The 14,962-nt window shown below is 47.3% G+C and overlaps 1 protein-coding gene across 1 annotated transcript in view; it reads right to left on the bottom strand.

Annotated features, from left to right (window-relative positions):
• usp43a (ubiquitin specific peptidase 43a) overlaps positions 1 to 13,148 on the bottom strand; it is a 120,153-nt gene extending 107,005 nt beyond the window's left edge. Inside the window, exons 1-2 of the mRNA XM_071922531.2 lie at positions 12,275 to 13,148; positions 2,553 to 2,714 (exon numbers count right to left, since the gene is read on the bottom strand). Of these exons, the coding sequence (XP_071778632.2) occupies positions 2,553 to 2,714; positions 12,275 to 12,892 (780 nt within the window). The 5' untranslated portion in view covers positions 12,893 to 13,148. The remainder of the gene's footprint in view (positions 1 to 2,552; positions 2,715 to 12,274) is intronic.
• Positions 13,149 to 14,962: the final 1,814 nt, after the last annotated feature.

Genomic DNA, 14,962 nt, shown 5'->3' with positions numbered 1-14,962 from the left:
CCTCGTGGCAGCGGCGGAGGAAAGCCGGCTTTATGATGCCATGATTCACTGGCAGCCTAATGAGAGCCACAGCCCTAAGCTGTTTATGTGGCATAAAGGCTGCCTCTATTAGCGTTGTTGTCAGAGAGAGAGAGGAGGAGGGGGGGGTGTTGGGCATCGGGGTGGCGATACAGTGACAGTTCATAAGAGCATTCATGTACTAATAGGACCGGAGGTCTTTGGCCGGCTGCGTCGGTCCCACAGTTGAGGCATAACGAACCGCACTGTCGCCAAATTCCAGGCCCGTCGGGAGCAACAGGATGGCACTTGGCAAATGTAATTAAACACAAGGGGCTTGTCACAGGGGGTGTGGGATCACAGCGGGTCTTCAAACCCAGCATTTAATGACACAACACACACACACACACATGCAGACACAGTGGAGGTCAGGCCCTGAATGACATATTTCTGAAGTTTTACTGCCAGAGATTAAGTGAAATGTCCAAGATAACAATCTGTGGGAAACCTCATTCGTTGTATATCACTTGGGACATAATGAGAAACATGCCAAATAAAACAGTAAATAGATGATAAGCAGTGATTTAGTAGCTCATAGCATGTTTTTCACATGATCAGTCGAGTTGTGTCGTGATCAGTGTCCGAAATTTACTTCTTGGCTCACCTGTCAAGGGCTGATTAACTAAAAAATATCTATCTAATATATTTTTTACTAGCCAGAATAAGCAAATGAAGAGTTTCATGCCAAAATGAGATATCCACCATTTAAAAAACTAACACCCACTTTCCCATACTGACTGCTGGCATGAAAGTTAAGCTCATTATGGGTTAGTACTGAAGTTAGGAGTCATCTGCAGACATCTGCCTGTAAAGTTCAAATTCACTTAAAAAAGAAGTTTATTTTTTGAGGACAGAATCATTTATGCTTTTCAAACATTGTCTGATGAATTTCAGGTATCCAAAACGGATATATAGCATTTTGGAATGAAACGCTTCAAATTTATTGCACATTTTTCATAGAAATATACCATCCTGCCTGTTTTCAATGCTGTTTTGTTTTGTGTAAAAGGAATAGGAACTGTGTGAGACACTCAATAAAGAAACACTGTCGCTGCATGGGAACAACGTTAAGTTTCAACTAACGTCAGGCTACTTAACCATCCAGGTAGGGGAGAAACAGAATTTTAGCCACTACTGCGTTGAGTGGAGCAGCACAACAGGCAGCCAATCTGGAGCCTGTTTGATACAGAGCCATTGTTTTGCTGTGATTTGATTGGCTCACGATCAGAGCGGGTGTACGGTGGCCGACAGGGACAATCCATCCAGTGTGGCGGGAGAACTTTATCGATAAATCCGCCACACGCACATTTTACCAGCATTTGGTGCTTGGCGGGTGTTAACTTCGGACTCGGCTCGTGATAAAAAGTAACTTCATTCCCTCTCACTGCATCGCGTCCGGTCCTGGCTCCTTGCAAGATGAACATCCCACATCAGAGAGAGAGAGACAGAGAGAGAAAGAGACAGAGAGAGAGAGAGTGTTGCCTGCCACTTCAACAGCCTCTCCTTTCACATCTACACAGGAGACGCGCCACTCCACACACAAAGGCTCATTCCAGACCCAAGGCCCAATGGGTGACTACTGGTATAAAAACCATAACGGCACTCAGAGCGCTGCGAGGCCGGCTCTGCACAGAAGCGGCTCCATTGTGAGAGCGGTTCAGGGACCTTTGAGGTTCCCGGGATTCAAAGGAGCGTCAGACCGGTAGAAAATCCCTCCGCTTTTGTGAACGTGTGTTAATTGATTTCTTTGAAACGACTGTTCTGTTCTGTGTAACAGGAGGACGGCCGACCGGACTGCATTCCTGAGCGTTCTGATGACAAGGTTGTGGTTGAGATGACGGCCAACTTGACTTGAAAAGGCCGGGTAGAGGGGGTGCTGCTCTGTTACGGAGACACGTCTTTCCTATTGTGCCCGCTCAGCGCTCTTCAAGCTCTTTTCACCCACTGAATCTGAGTGGAGAAACATTTATCCATGGGCGCATGCTGTTACTCAAGTTTCCACTGTGATTTCACTATCAAGTAGACATGCCACGAAAGAATCTTAATTCAGAGCAATGAAAAAAAATCATTTATTTATCCAGTTCTTCCAGTGAGCTCGTCAATTAAGTTTAAGGACACGCAACTTAGTTTTATTGAAGAGAGCATTTGTAATATTGATATTGAGGGAAATAAAATGGCTCTGAAAAATGTTCAGAAAATGAATATGAACATAATGCAATTAGCACTCAGTCCAATTTAGCTTTCGCTGCAAAATGGATAAAAATCTCACAACCATTTCCAACTAGTGAAAATAGCACCTACAATGTAAATAAACCTTGAGCGTTCTCACTTGCTATGCACTATCTCTCACAGCACTGATCATGCTGATACGCAAACATACTGATCTCATTGTGTTATTATGCCTTTGTGTTTCTAAACTGTGCGTGTCAGAAATTCCTCTGAAAAAAGCATTCAAACCACTGAAACCAGCCCAAACGTGGCTGATGCGGTCTTACCTTGGCGGTGGCTTTGGTCTTGCTGCTGCTGCTGCTGCCGCTGTGGCTGTTGGCGGTGGGGTTGGCGTCTTCATGCACCCGGTCCAGCAGCCACAGGAGGAACTCCAGGGCGTCGTGCTGGGAGTTTCCCCGGAACTGAGAGCCGTACTTGGACACGATACTCTGAGGAGGGAAGAGACGTGATGGTATGATGAAGCTGTCACTTAGGGTGGTTTAAAGAGTTATTAGATAATGACATGCCATCTGAAGAAATGAGGTCATGATCAGACCGCACAGTAGGGGAATTTACATATTCATTTGTAGCGTAGAGTTAGTTTGGCTTGGAGAGAGGTGGGAAGAAACTAGGTAGGTAACGGTTTATCTCTACCTTACCATCATTTAATAGAGAGTCACTTAAACAGAACATCTGTCAGAAGAGATTTGGCCATATCATCATGTAATAAAGCACACTGTTGTGCTGTAGGAGAAAAGGGGAGCTCTTCATGAAAAATGATAACTCCAGTTCTCATTCAAACAGAAAAAAGTGTTAAATCCAGAATGTCACTTTATGAAAATGTCTGTGTATAAAAATGAAGTTCTCATAAGTTCATGCGGTTGTGAAAACTGCAGCTGGACCCTTATACTCTCAAGGAAAGAGAAGGAAGATGACTTGGATGCTTAGAAAATTCAGTCCCAGATCACAATACTTTATGGTAGTTCACTTTTTATACGGAGCATCCTCTCAGCAATGTACTGTACATCAGATTACATTAGCCAGATTCAGCTCACTTTTTACACGGAGCAACCTTGCAGCAATGCACTGTACATCACATTACATTAGAACAGATTTGGTTGGTACATGCGGCCACCTGGGGGGAAAACTGAACCCACAGCCACTTATCCAACTCAAAACCCCGGGCTCTGAAACACTTTCGGCCAGGGAACCAAATGAGAAATGTAATCTCTTGTCCCACACGGTCATTCATATCCGGTCTTGAAATTCCTAATTTTTCTTAAAAAACATGAAAAATGTTCTACCAAGGGGGTGAGATGATTCCACTTGTTTCTAATGCAATTTCATTTGTTTCAGGAACTTTCTAGAGAAAAGTGACAATATCTTGAAACAAGGCGGAATAAGGCTCCACTAATATCAAGAAAACTGACACCTAAATCAGTAAACAAGTTGATTCACACTGAAAACAAGTGAAATTACCTCACCCCTGTGGCTTATTTTCCACCGTTTTTTTAAAGAAAAGTAAGATTTCAAGACTCTATACTAGCTTAAATAATTTGTTGAGATGGCTATCTATGGCAGCATAGAAGCCTGTCTCATGCAACCAAAAAATCTACTGTTGTCAGGCTGGAGACCCACGAGTACTCAGCTTGTGACTCATTTGGGGTGCCCGACCATAGTTTAAGAAACCATTCTGCAAACAGTCGTATACGACAACCCAAAGGATGAATCATACAAAGGATATCTAAAAGCTGACGGGTGTTTCACAGGAAAAAAACACACACTCACTGTCTTATTCAATTACGAGGAAGGAGTATGGATTTTATGAGTCAGACACGGAGACAGTGACACACAAAACTAATCACAACATTAGCACCACACTTCCCGAACTCCATCTCTCTCTCTCTCTCTCTCTCTCTCTCTCTCTCTCTGTGTGACTGACAGGATCCAGGCGCTGCTCCACACCTCATTAAAAATCACCACATCATACCTCCAGTATCCCAGTATCTAAATATAAACACGGGAGGGAGCCCCCCCCCTGCTCTTCTACCTGACGGAGACAGCCCGCTAATGAGCTTCATCACAATGAGGCAGCACTGACAGAGGGATGGTGGGATGGAGGGATGAGGGACGGGTGGAGAGAGGGAGCGATGGAGTGAGGGAGGAGAGGAGAGGAGGGAGGGATGTTGGCTGAGTTTCAACAGACCCGCAAAGTATTCGGCTGTCTCCCTATCAAAAAGGACAACGCCGCTGTGGCCAGTCCCAGAAAGGGAAAGTGGAAAACTGAGGCGGCGGGGCTTTTCAAAGGCTACCAAGAGAATAAGAGAGAGGGAGAGAGAGAGAGAGAGAGAGAGGGAGTTTCCAAGGTTACGGAAAGCCATGCTGTGTCTGGGAACGGAAACCCGATGGCATCAAGAGGTTACGGACTTGATTAGGACGAGGGGAATAACTTCTCCGCCGGCCACATCCATCTCTCCGTCCCTCTCTCGTTTTCTCTCCCTCCCTTTTCACTGTGTGTGTGTCGCAGCTGGGGGCGGCAGACTACATTCGCTCATCTCTTTGATATCTGTTTACTGCGCTAAAGTGTTGTCTTTGGGAGTGTCTCTGTGGTGAAATGCGCCAGATTGACTCGATGACAGTTAAAAGTGACTTGTGTTCCCAGCCAGGCATTAAGTTTATTTGTAAGGGGAGAAAGCAAAAGGAACAAAATGAGGAATGAGTAGAAGTATGAGGAAGAATGGAGGGAAAAATAGGTAGGTTGAGATATCAAGTCCTTCTGCAAACACTCAAGCCGTGTTCAAAGTTGACCTAATGACTGCTCTGGTCGGATCTTGTTTGTTGAGCAAACACTTAACAGGTTCATGGTAGGGCTAAGGGTCAATCTGAGGGATCACAGAGCGTCATCACTGAACTATTGACCAGTCCAGAGTAGGCGGTGCAGTCTGTAGGGCAAACCCAGGTGCACATCACCCCAGGTGGGAGTATGGGATTCTTGGGATGTGGCAATTCTTTCCTCTGGTTTCCCTTGTCTTAATGAAGAAACCACACTAAAGGATGAAGGTCTGCCCTGTTTACCAGAAAGAAAGAAGGAAAGAAAGAACAAAACACAGCCATTAGCCGGTGCAGTCTCCACAGCAGAGTTCACGACCCCCGCCTCCCGACCCAGATGTCTGTTTCGGCGGCCCGCTCTTTGCTAACCTTGCTTCACCTCGCACCATTACACACACCCGCCCATCCCCTTACTCTGTAAACAATGACGGATCAGCGGCAGAGTGCTGGCAGGACAGGAATTTACCATAAACATACATCAAGCAAATGACCCTCCTGTCTCTATCTCAAAAACCCATTTGCGCCACCTCTCCTCATCGCCGTCCGGCCTGCCAAACAGGCCCGGCTGGATTCCTCGGTGACAGACTGAGAGTGTTGCTGACAAATTATGACGGGGCAGAGCCTTTAGAGGCAGTTCACACACACACACACACGCACACACTACCCATTCCCCCCCACAGGTGCGGCTGGAATGAGGCTGGATAGAATCTATCATTACTGGCTGCTCCATTTGCCGTTTCATTTTTCAGCTGCCTGGTGTTGCCGGCTCTCCTCTGCTGTCTGACCAGACCAGACGCAGGGTTACCACTCTCTCTCTCTCTCTCTCTCTCTCTCTCCCTCTTTCTCTTTCCTCTATCCTCTCCTTTCTCCATCACTCCCTCTCTCACTGCTCTCCCCTTTCTTTGCTCTCTCTGTCTAGTCTCCCTCTTTTCATCTCTATCATCCCCACATCATCTCTCCATTCGCTCCACTAATCAATCCCAGCTGAGCTCCAGCCACCCCAGGACACACACACACACACACACACACACACACACACACACAGAGAGAGATGAGCCATTCTTAGCAGCGTAGCACCTGTCCTTCCCTTCCTCCCATGCTCCTTGCAGACCGAACCCTCCCATCACTCCCCGGTCCTAACTAATCCTCCCGTCTGCTCCTCCCTGCGTCATCCTGGGCCATGCCGGATTCACCTCCAGCAGAAAGCACACACAGGCCCGTATTTCTGATGACAAACGTAATGCGGTGTCTTGGAATCAGACTCTGTTGCATTTTCCCCGAGACGCTCGGAAATCCAGCGACGGCGGTGCCAGGGAGTCGAGACCGAGGAAAGCCTGGGATTTACCGACGATCAGGAAGAAATAAGAGGGGATGAGATGCGATGGAAATAATCGCCTCTGAATGGTTTCGCAGCCTGGGAAAGGCTCCCTGGGCTCTGCTGAAACGGAGAAATTGATACTCCTGAGGACTCATGCTATTGTGCGCGCAGCCGAGAGTCTGGCAAGCTGCGTCTGTCACGGTGTCAAGAGCAAGCGTGAACCTACATGTGTATACGTGCACGCTCGTGTGTGTGTGTGTATATTATGCCATTTCCGTGCACTTCCCTTCACTAAGATAAAGTAGGAAAGTCATCCCCAGACCCTCTTCCGCGATTGGGCGATCGCGGTCTTGCAGGCCCAGAAGCGTAAAGATTGATTTATTCCCGCGGCTTCCTACAGCGTGTCGTTCCCGCTCGGTACATAAATCATGGGGAGGGGGAATAATAAATCTGGGGGAAAAACGCTCTGGTATCGCGGTGCTTACATAGACACAGCGTAGACGCACTTCTCCCCGTGTTTCTTTATTGCCTTTTGTCACAGCGGTGCAGGTATAATGGAGTAGTGCTCACCGAGCCGTGGGAAAGCATGCTGCTTCCAAACGCGCACGGCGGATCTGTCATGTGTTGTCTCGCTTGTGTTGTACAAGTGTGAGACGGAACATGTTTAAAGCACTAAGAGCTGCCACATTCCTGTAATCCTATGGCCGATGCATGTGTCTGACGCAGTTCTTCCATATAAAACACACTGACTGCTATGTCTATGATTAAAAGCAGCAAAACAAAGCAATCGTATCAAATGTAAACTCTTGCCTGCTTTAGGTTTGGTACTGTTTACACTGCTAGAAACACCATCTGCTCCACTGGAGAAGCATTACAATCAAACTAAAACGGGAGGCAGGTACAAATGCGGCACAGTGAGTCCAGGTGGTGCATATCCCCCGTGTGTGTGTGCGTGTGTCTACAAACAATGTATACATCTTGACCACTGGGAGTGAGAATGAGTGGCCCTTGAAGGAGAGCAGAGACAAGAAAAGGCAAACAAAGCATCAGTCTCTCTGCCCTGCCTCGCTGTCACACACTTCCTGCACTGCCAGAACAAACAAGCCGACTTAAAACGCCAGGCCTCGTCTTCTTCTTCTTCTACTTCTTCTTCTTCTCTTCTCCGGCCGCCCGAGATGAGCCGCTCCGGCCTCAAAGAGCGGCGTCCTGTCAAGCGTGAAAAGCGGACAACTTCTCGATGCAGTTTCTGTATCATTACTGGGTTGTTAAACCCTTTATGTCGGGAGTGCAACGCGGGGCATAGCTGAAAAAGAACTGTCCCTTGGAATATCAGAGTAAAAAAAGTTCATGCCGTCTCCTACGAATGATGCAAACACCCCTTGGGACAATCAGTAACAAGATGCGTCACCCCTCCACCTAAGTTCCATCAAAATTGTAAGTATAGCTGGATTTATGTAGCGGGTTTCATGTTAATCAGACTTGTGGTGTAGGAGTTAGGGCCTTTCAAAGTTAGAAATTTCGACTTTTACACATAGGAACCATTTGAGGCCATGCAGGTGGGCTATATTGCCATCAGCAATAGCTGTTTATTGGCCAATGGGATAAATGTGGACATACATAAGGAACTATAAGGCCCAAATATATTATGACAAAACACTCTTGGTCTTATTTATGTCTAAATCCAATGAATAGCATCAAATCCAGAAGGCATATATGACCCCTAATGATTACTGTAGAGACCCATTGACATGGTCTTTGCTGTCCTGTAACAGAAAAGCAGATTCAAGTTGGTGAGGTGATCCTGTGTGTGTGTGAGTGTGAGTGTGTGTCTTGTTTGAAGGAAGCCGGGTCAGAGTTCATCGTTTGGTGAAAGGTCAGAGTTCAGTGTGACTGGGAGGCCATATGCCCAAAGAGACTCCCTCCTCTGATTCCCACAAGAACTTTCTCTCCTCTACTCTCTGCATCCCTCTCATCAGTAATACAGTCCAATGAGTAATAAAGTACCTATGGGAGGGAATGGCTCACTTATAAACACAAAGACCCACTACACGCAGTCATTTATGGGATTGAAGACTTTTTTCACTCTGAAATGTATTGCCTGAGCTTTTGACACAAAGACCGACATTATGTAACGGCTGTAAACATTGGAGTAAACCAGAGATATATTTTGAGTTTAACGGGCTATGAAAGTCGAACAAAACTTTCCTTCTTCGAGCCAAACTCTTCCGGAAGATGTGAGAATGTTCCGGAGATTTTGACTGAATTCCCCGGCTGTGTCTTCGCAAAAAAGCCTGAAGTCATGCTACCGTCTTCACACTACAGTGGAGACATTGTTGTGACTCCTACTCACAAGCTCGTGACTCCTACTCACTCCTAATCCCAATCCCCAAAATAACAAAAAGTTACGAGGACAGCTGCAGCACCAAAAAGAGCGTTTCTTTATCCTGACTAGAGGCTTCTCCTCTTTAAAAGCACGGAGAGAAGAGGCAATAATGATCACTTGTCAAAGTTGTCTGTCCCTTTTTTTGCGATCGCAGACTAGGAGGGGGGTCTTTTCTTTTGTGTGGATCGCGGGAGGGATGATGGTGTTGTTTACTAGCTCTCTCTCTCTCTCTCTGTCTGTCTCTCAGTGTGCACCAGTGGAGCCATCTCGGCGGGGGGGGGCAGGGTGGGGGAGGGGTGGGACTCTCTCCTCCTTTTCCAGGCTAAATGCACCAGGATTCTTTTTGCTACAGTAAACACCCTCCCTCTCTCTCTCTCTCTCTCACACTTCACCCTGGGATGAGCAGCCAGACAGGGAGTGGGGGAGTGAAGGTGACATGTTTTCTTTTCTTATCGCCGCCAACTGCGATGACAGGTATTGGAAGACAACAGAGGCGAGAGTGAATACCTCCACTTAAAACGCGGGGCGACCCATTCAGAGATTAGGTTCTAAAAATCGATGTTTGGTTTTAGCTGGTGGGCATTAAGTTGACTGAGATCAGCGGCTGTATGGAACTCATTTGGTTACACAGGGGCCTTAATGAGACAGACAGAGACTGAATCACACATTCTATCACGGCGGGATCACTTGTAAAGTAGCAGAGCCCGTTCAAAGACTTCATGCAAGAGGCGACACGCTGCCAAGGTTAAGAGTTACTACATGGTATTATATCAGTGAGTATTTTTCATATCTGCGAAAATGCAAAAACATTTCTAGACCTTCTATTTCCCCCCCCCCCCCCCCCCCCCCCCAAGTTCACAAATTTTGTAAGCCAGGCTGCACATGACAAGAGTCCTGAAATCTTCCATGCATGCAGGTGCTCCGCTTTAATGATCCGCAGCTCCGAGACTCCCTGTATTTTAGGAAGACGCCGTCGAGCTCCTCTTCTTCATTGCACTTCACCCTCGCAATCCTGCCGCTCATCTCTGAAACTTCCCCCGAGGGGGCATTCAACACGGACGCCGCGCTTTCTTTGAAGACACAGTCATCAACCTCGGTGTCAAGCTCTCACTTTTAATGATAACGCAAAAAGGATGACGCGCATCCCGGCTGCTTTCTGAAGAGATCGCTGTCATCTTGTCAAAACATGAATAGTTTGAATTATTAAAGTACTAATCACTGATTTTTCCATACAGGTTTGGAATATGCTGCTCTCTCCCGCTGTCATACATGTGCTATTAATTCGTTATTGTGGATGTGGAACAAAGTCACAGATAAAGGATTCACGTGAATATCATTCCCACCTCTCCAGTCCTCACCTTACTTATTGAGTAGCTCCCATGCATGTGCCTGTGTGACTGTGTGTGTTTGTTTGTGCCCATGCATGTGTGCACATATCCCCCACTCCCCTATAACTTCCCCCAGGCTGTTGATGCAACAGAGCGGTTCCCAGTCAGTCGGCCCCACTGGTTGAGTGTTATTCAATAAGCCCAGAGGGAAGGCTCTGGGCCCTGCAGCCCCGGCTCAAAACAGCCATCTGTATGGAGCCCGGCCACATACCTGGTGGGCTAAAGTAGCAGGAAGCCTTCTTTGTATGTGTGTATGTGTATGCATGTGTGTGCCCACTGGTCGATTTGATTTATTTATATTTGACAAGGGTAATGGTGTGGAGGTAATGTAGTTGTAGGGCATGCATTTCACAATTTGTGTTAACAAGAGGGAATGCCTGACTCTCTCACCCACACATAAATGGCACATTCTATATATGCATGTGTATTAATGTGTGTGTGTGTGTGTGTGTGTGTGTGTGTGTGTGTGTGTGTGTGTGCGTGCGCGCGTGCCCAGTCTATGGAGACTGCTACATGTGGAAAAGGTTCGAGTATCCAAAAAAATAAATAAAATAAAATAAAATAAACCAAAACCTGAGCAGTGTTTGGTTTACCATAATTTACAACTTGGCTGTTTAAGTTCAGGGACTGAGCTGTGCACCCATGGTCCATTTGAAACTCTTTTTAAAATCCATCTGTAGCCCAGGTAGCTGCTAAGTTTCATCAACATGCTGCAGGGCCAGTGTGAGCAGGGAGGAGGTGCTCCCTCCCCTCTGGCATGTGAAATAATACCGGCAGGCATACAGAGGGCCGGGGAATGCAGACCAACCACCTTGAAGGCTGGATGTAGGGCAGGTGAGCCAAGTGGGGACATGGCAGCCTGCATACAGATGGAGCCGAAACCTTAACCACGTGCACGCGCGTAACCAGCGCTTGTTAAACAAACAAGGAACAAAATGTCGTAACTGCAAGGCCAGTGAGGCTTTAACTATTGTGATCGAGCGTTTTATTACTGCTGGCCTGCCTCACCTGTTTTGACCATTGGTCGACTCCTCCCCTACTACTGAAACACTACCTGTGCCTTTTATTCACGGAAATTGGACACATAAGTCGACCGTTGCCCTGTGAACTATATTCATACAAAGTAGTCCTTCCCTGTTCATTCAGATATCTCTTCAACCGATAGAAAGGCCGTGACAGTTTGTAATACCGCTCGCAAATCCCCCCCAAAAAAATCCTCTTACTGTGTGAGTGCTGCGCTGGAAGCCATACAGCTGAGCTGTGGGAGGGCGCAGGACGCACGACATGTGCCAGAGATAATGACTGTGTGCTGTAACAACTGAGGTAAATACATCAGCCTGCTTGTAACTGGGGGATTGTGCAGAGAAATGTATAAATAAAGACACTGATACAGGCTGTGCATTCTCGAAAACCCCACGTGGAAACGTGGCCCGTTTATGTTGATACTGTGAATAAACTCAGCTTCTGCAAGGATGTGCGCGGCTTTACCATTCATCAATCATCTGTTTGCTCATTTGGGTTGTAGAATTTGAAAGTCGTCTTTGCCCTACTAGGAGATCTATAGACGTCTATAGATGTCAACAAGCAAAATACTATTTGCATATCTGTGAATTTCCATGTCTGAAGAAGAGCTTTGCTCGAAACGTTACATGTGGTGGTAATTAAACACCTTTGGAGCAATCTCTAGTGTGCGGACTCTATCTTACAATACATATCTGTGAATTTACAAATGTATAGAAGTATAGGGGAATTTCTCTAAGCCTTACTTTCGCTTATCATAACAGAAAAAGCAGTAACAAAAACATAAGACTTTTGTGTATCTAGAATTTCCAAAAGGGGAACAAAAAATGTAATTGGAGGGGAGTTGAAATTAACTCTCTCTCTCTCTCGAAATTCAAGTCAGGTCAGTTCAAATCTGCTTAGACATGACAGCAAAGAAACCTATTACCAGTTTCCAACGCAATACAGTAGCCTATCCATTAGGCTATATTATAGGCACTGACAGACGACTGGTAAACAAACAAACAATACACACCGGTGTCATCAACAGTAACTGAATAAACAAACACCCAGCAGCATCCCCCTGCTCACCTTGAACTCCACGGACAGCTGCGGCGTGTACTCCAGCGTCCACAGCGCTCGGACCAGCGCCGCCAGCTGCTCGGTCACCTCTCCCCGGGCGCCCTGCGGCTCGTCGCCTCTCACCACGCCGTTCACCCGCCTGCGACACACGTCCGCCCGGTACTGCTCCAGCCCGAGGTACTCGGCCAGCAGGTCCGTGTTGCTGAGGCACTGGACCACGGCGTTCATGAAGCAGGTGTTGCCGTGGTTCTTGAGCCCCAGCACGCCGGGCGTCTTGTCGCCGTAGCACCACGACAGCCGGTCCTTCACCGAGCCGTGCGACGAGGACACCGTGGAGCTCTTCTTCACCGTGCCCTCCCGCGAGCCCGGCGGGAAGTCGTCTTTGAAGCCCCCAGACGAGGCGCTCTGCCCGAAGCCGCCGTCGTCGTCCTCCGCGTCCGGCGGCTCCGCGTCGCCAAAGTGCGCCAAAGTGCCCAAAGTTTTCAGGATCCTGCTCATGAAATTCCCCACGGATCTCAGCGATTTCCTCCTGAAGAATCTCGCCGTTTTGTATTTCTTCTCCTTGCGCTTCGTCGATTTGGGTTTCATGGGTTGTTTTCTTACCTTGCTCTCCTTGCGGGTATCCATGGCTGTGTTTACTGAGTAGGACCGAGCGAGAGAGAAAATGAAACAGCGGCTGTGGAGTAGAGTCGCACCTGTCTGCCAGGCTGCCCACCCCGCCTCCTCCTCCTCTCTCCTTCTCCCTAGAAACCGTACCACTGAGGTGGCACCGATTCGGTGCCAATAAGGCACATGATGACAAATACTATTCCCTTGGCATTCCGATAATCCCCGGCGCGTAATGGTCACCAGTCCGCGCGTTTTGACGGTGACGCGCTCGAGCAGGAACTACACGGATGAGCTGCTTTCCTCCCTTCCCATCGCCGGTGTTCAGCTATACTTCCTCATCGACGGCTCTCAGCGCTGGAACGCACGCTGTAGCTGGCGGCCTTTCACTCTCCCTCTCCCTCCCTCCCTCCCTCCCTCCTCTCCTGTCAGTCCGACTGCGTTGAGTAAGTTTCTATTTGACGGATCCTGCCGCCCGCCCTCCTACGATGAATTTAATTAACCTGGATTGGATTAATTTATTATAATAATAAAAAAAAAAAGGTGGAAACAGCACACACAAGATGTTATTCAGACACAGATCCTGACTCTACAATGGCATAAAACTTCGCATAGAGTCCGTCTTATTTATTACAGTGCGTGTTCTTTACACAGAGAGAGAGAGAGAGTGCAAGGAGGAAGTTGTTGTCCTTAGCAGGTGTCAAACAATTGTAGCCTTAAACCGCCCCCTACTGTAGGACCAATTATTACATAACCTGCCCACAAACCCAATGGATAAGGAATAGGCTATAAATGTAGAGGTCGTGTAGATTTAACCTCTTGTGCAACTTTTCTGCTAGTGACACTGGCCTCTTTAAGTCACGCTGCCTCCTACTGAAACACCTTGCTTACTTCATGTATCAGCACTCACAAACAGATGTATCCTATAAATAGCCCCGCTACTGTCTTCACGCACAATAATGCTGCTGCCTACGCCCTGGAATCTGTACAAATTGAGTGAAATGAACGCTGGAGAGCCAATGGGCCGGCCGCGATACTGTATGTGCAGTGTTGGCTTTCAATGGGGATCCGGCGCCTTTTGTACTATATTCAGATTCTAATCAGCTCAAGCTTAATTTCACAGCTCACCAGTACCAAAGATTGGATTTAGTGGGCCAGATGTGCTGATTTATTTAAATAGATAGTGAGTGCCCCATCTAATATTTCTATAATTTCCCCATGCTCTTATTCCAGCGCTGTAGGGGAACACTGTCATAACCAAATGCATTTAGACACACACACACACACACACACACACGCAAGCAATCACCTTTACATAAAATGCCACGCTGTGATTTAATGTGTCTCTTACTTATGAAGGCCGTACAGCTGCCCTCTGTTCATAACCAGGCCAGCAACGGGGTTACAGAGAGCGATGCCCTATTTTACCGAGCCGGGGGTGTTTTCGCTGACTTGGTTCGCACTGCAGGTTTTGCCATTTTACTTTTTTTGGGGGGGTAGCAGGGGCCAGCTATTAATTATTGAAGTGAGGTATTCTGAACAATAGTGAGGGGAATGGCTTTTCGGAGGAGAGACATTCGGAGAGTCTGTGTCTCGTACGTTCTCCTCCCTCTTTAACCAGAGTCCCCCGGGGAGCCGCCGGTGATAGATTAGCTGACAGCAGCCGTGTGCTTAAGTGGCCAGGAATCTGGGCCTCCTCCTCCTCTTCCTCCTCCTCCTCCTCGTCTGCTTTCTCTCCGCAGCGGCAGACGGAGAGGACTCGCATCTGAGTGAAATATGCATTTAATGTACTGTGTAATGTAGCCTTTCTTTTTTTACATACTCGGATTGAATGGGCATTGAGAAGGCATGTAGCACTCTATCAATTCTGTTGTTCCCAAAAGGTACGAAGAAGCACGTCGCAGACGCTTTGATTTGAAGACTAACTTCTGGGCGCCTTGAAGCGTAATTTCATATTTATGAAGCAAAGTGACACGACGTGAATTCCCATCTATTCAGCACCTGTGGGGAATTACGAGTGTTGAGATCACACCGCACCAGAAACACAGCGTTATCACTTCCGTACATCATGTCCTTTTCACTGGTGGAAAA

The sequence above is a fragment of the Centroberyx gerrardi genome, chromosome 3, assembly GCF_048128805.1.
Source record: "Centroberyx gerrardi isolate f3 chromosome 3, fCenGer3.hap1.cur.20231027, whole genome shotgun sequence".
Classification (NCBI taxonomy): Eukaryota; Metazoa; Chordata; class Actinopteri; order Beryciformes; family Berycidae; genus Centroberyx; species Centroberyx gerrardi.
The sequence above is the reverse complement of the archived record's forward strand: the minus strand, read 5'-3'. Positions and strand labels throughout refer to the sequence as shown.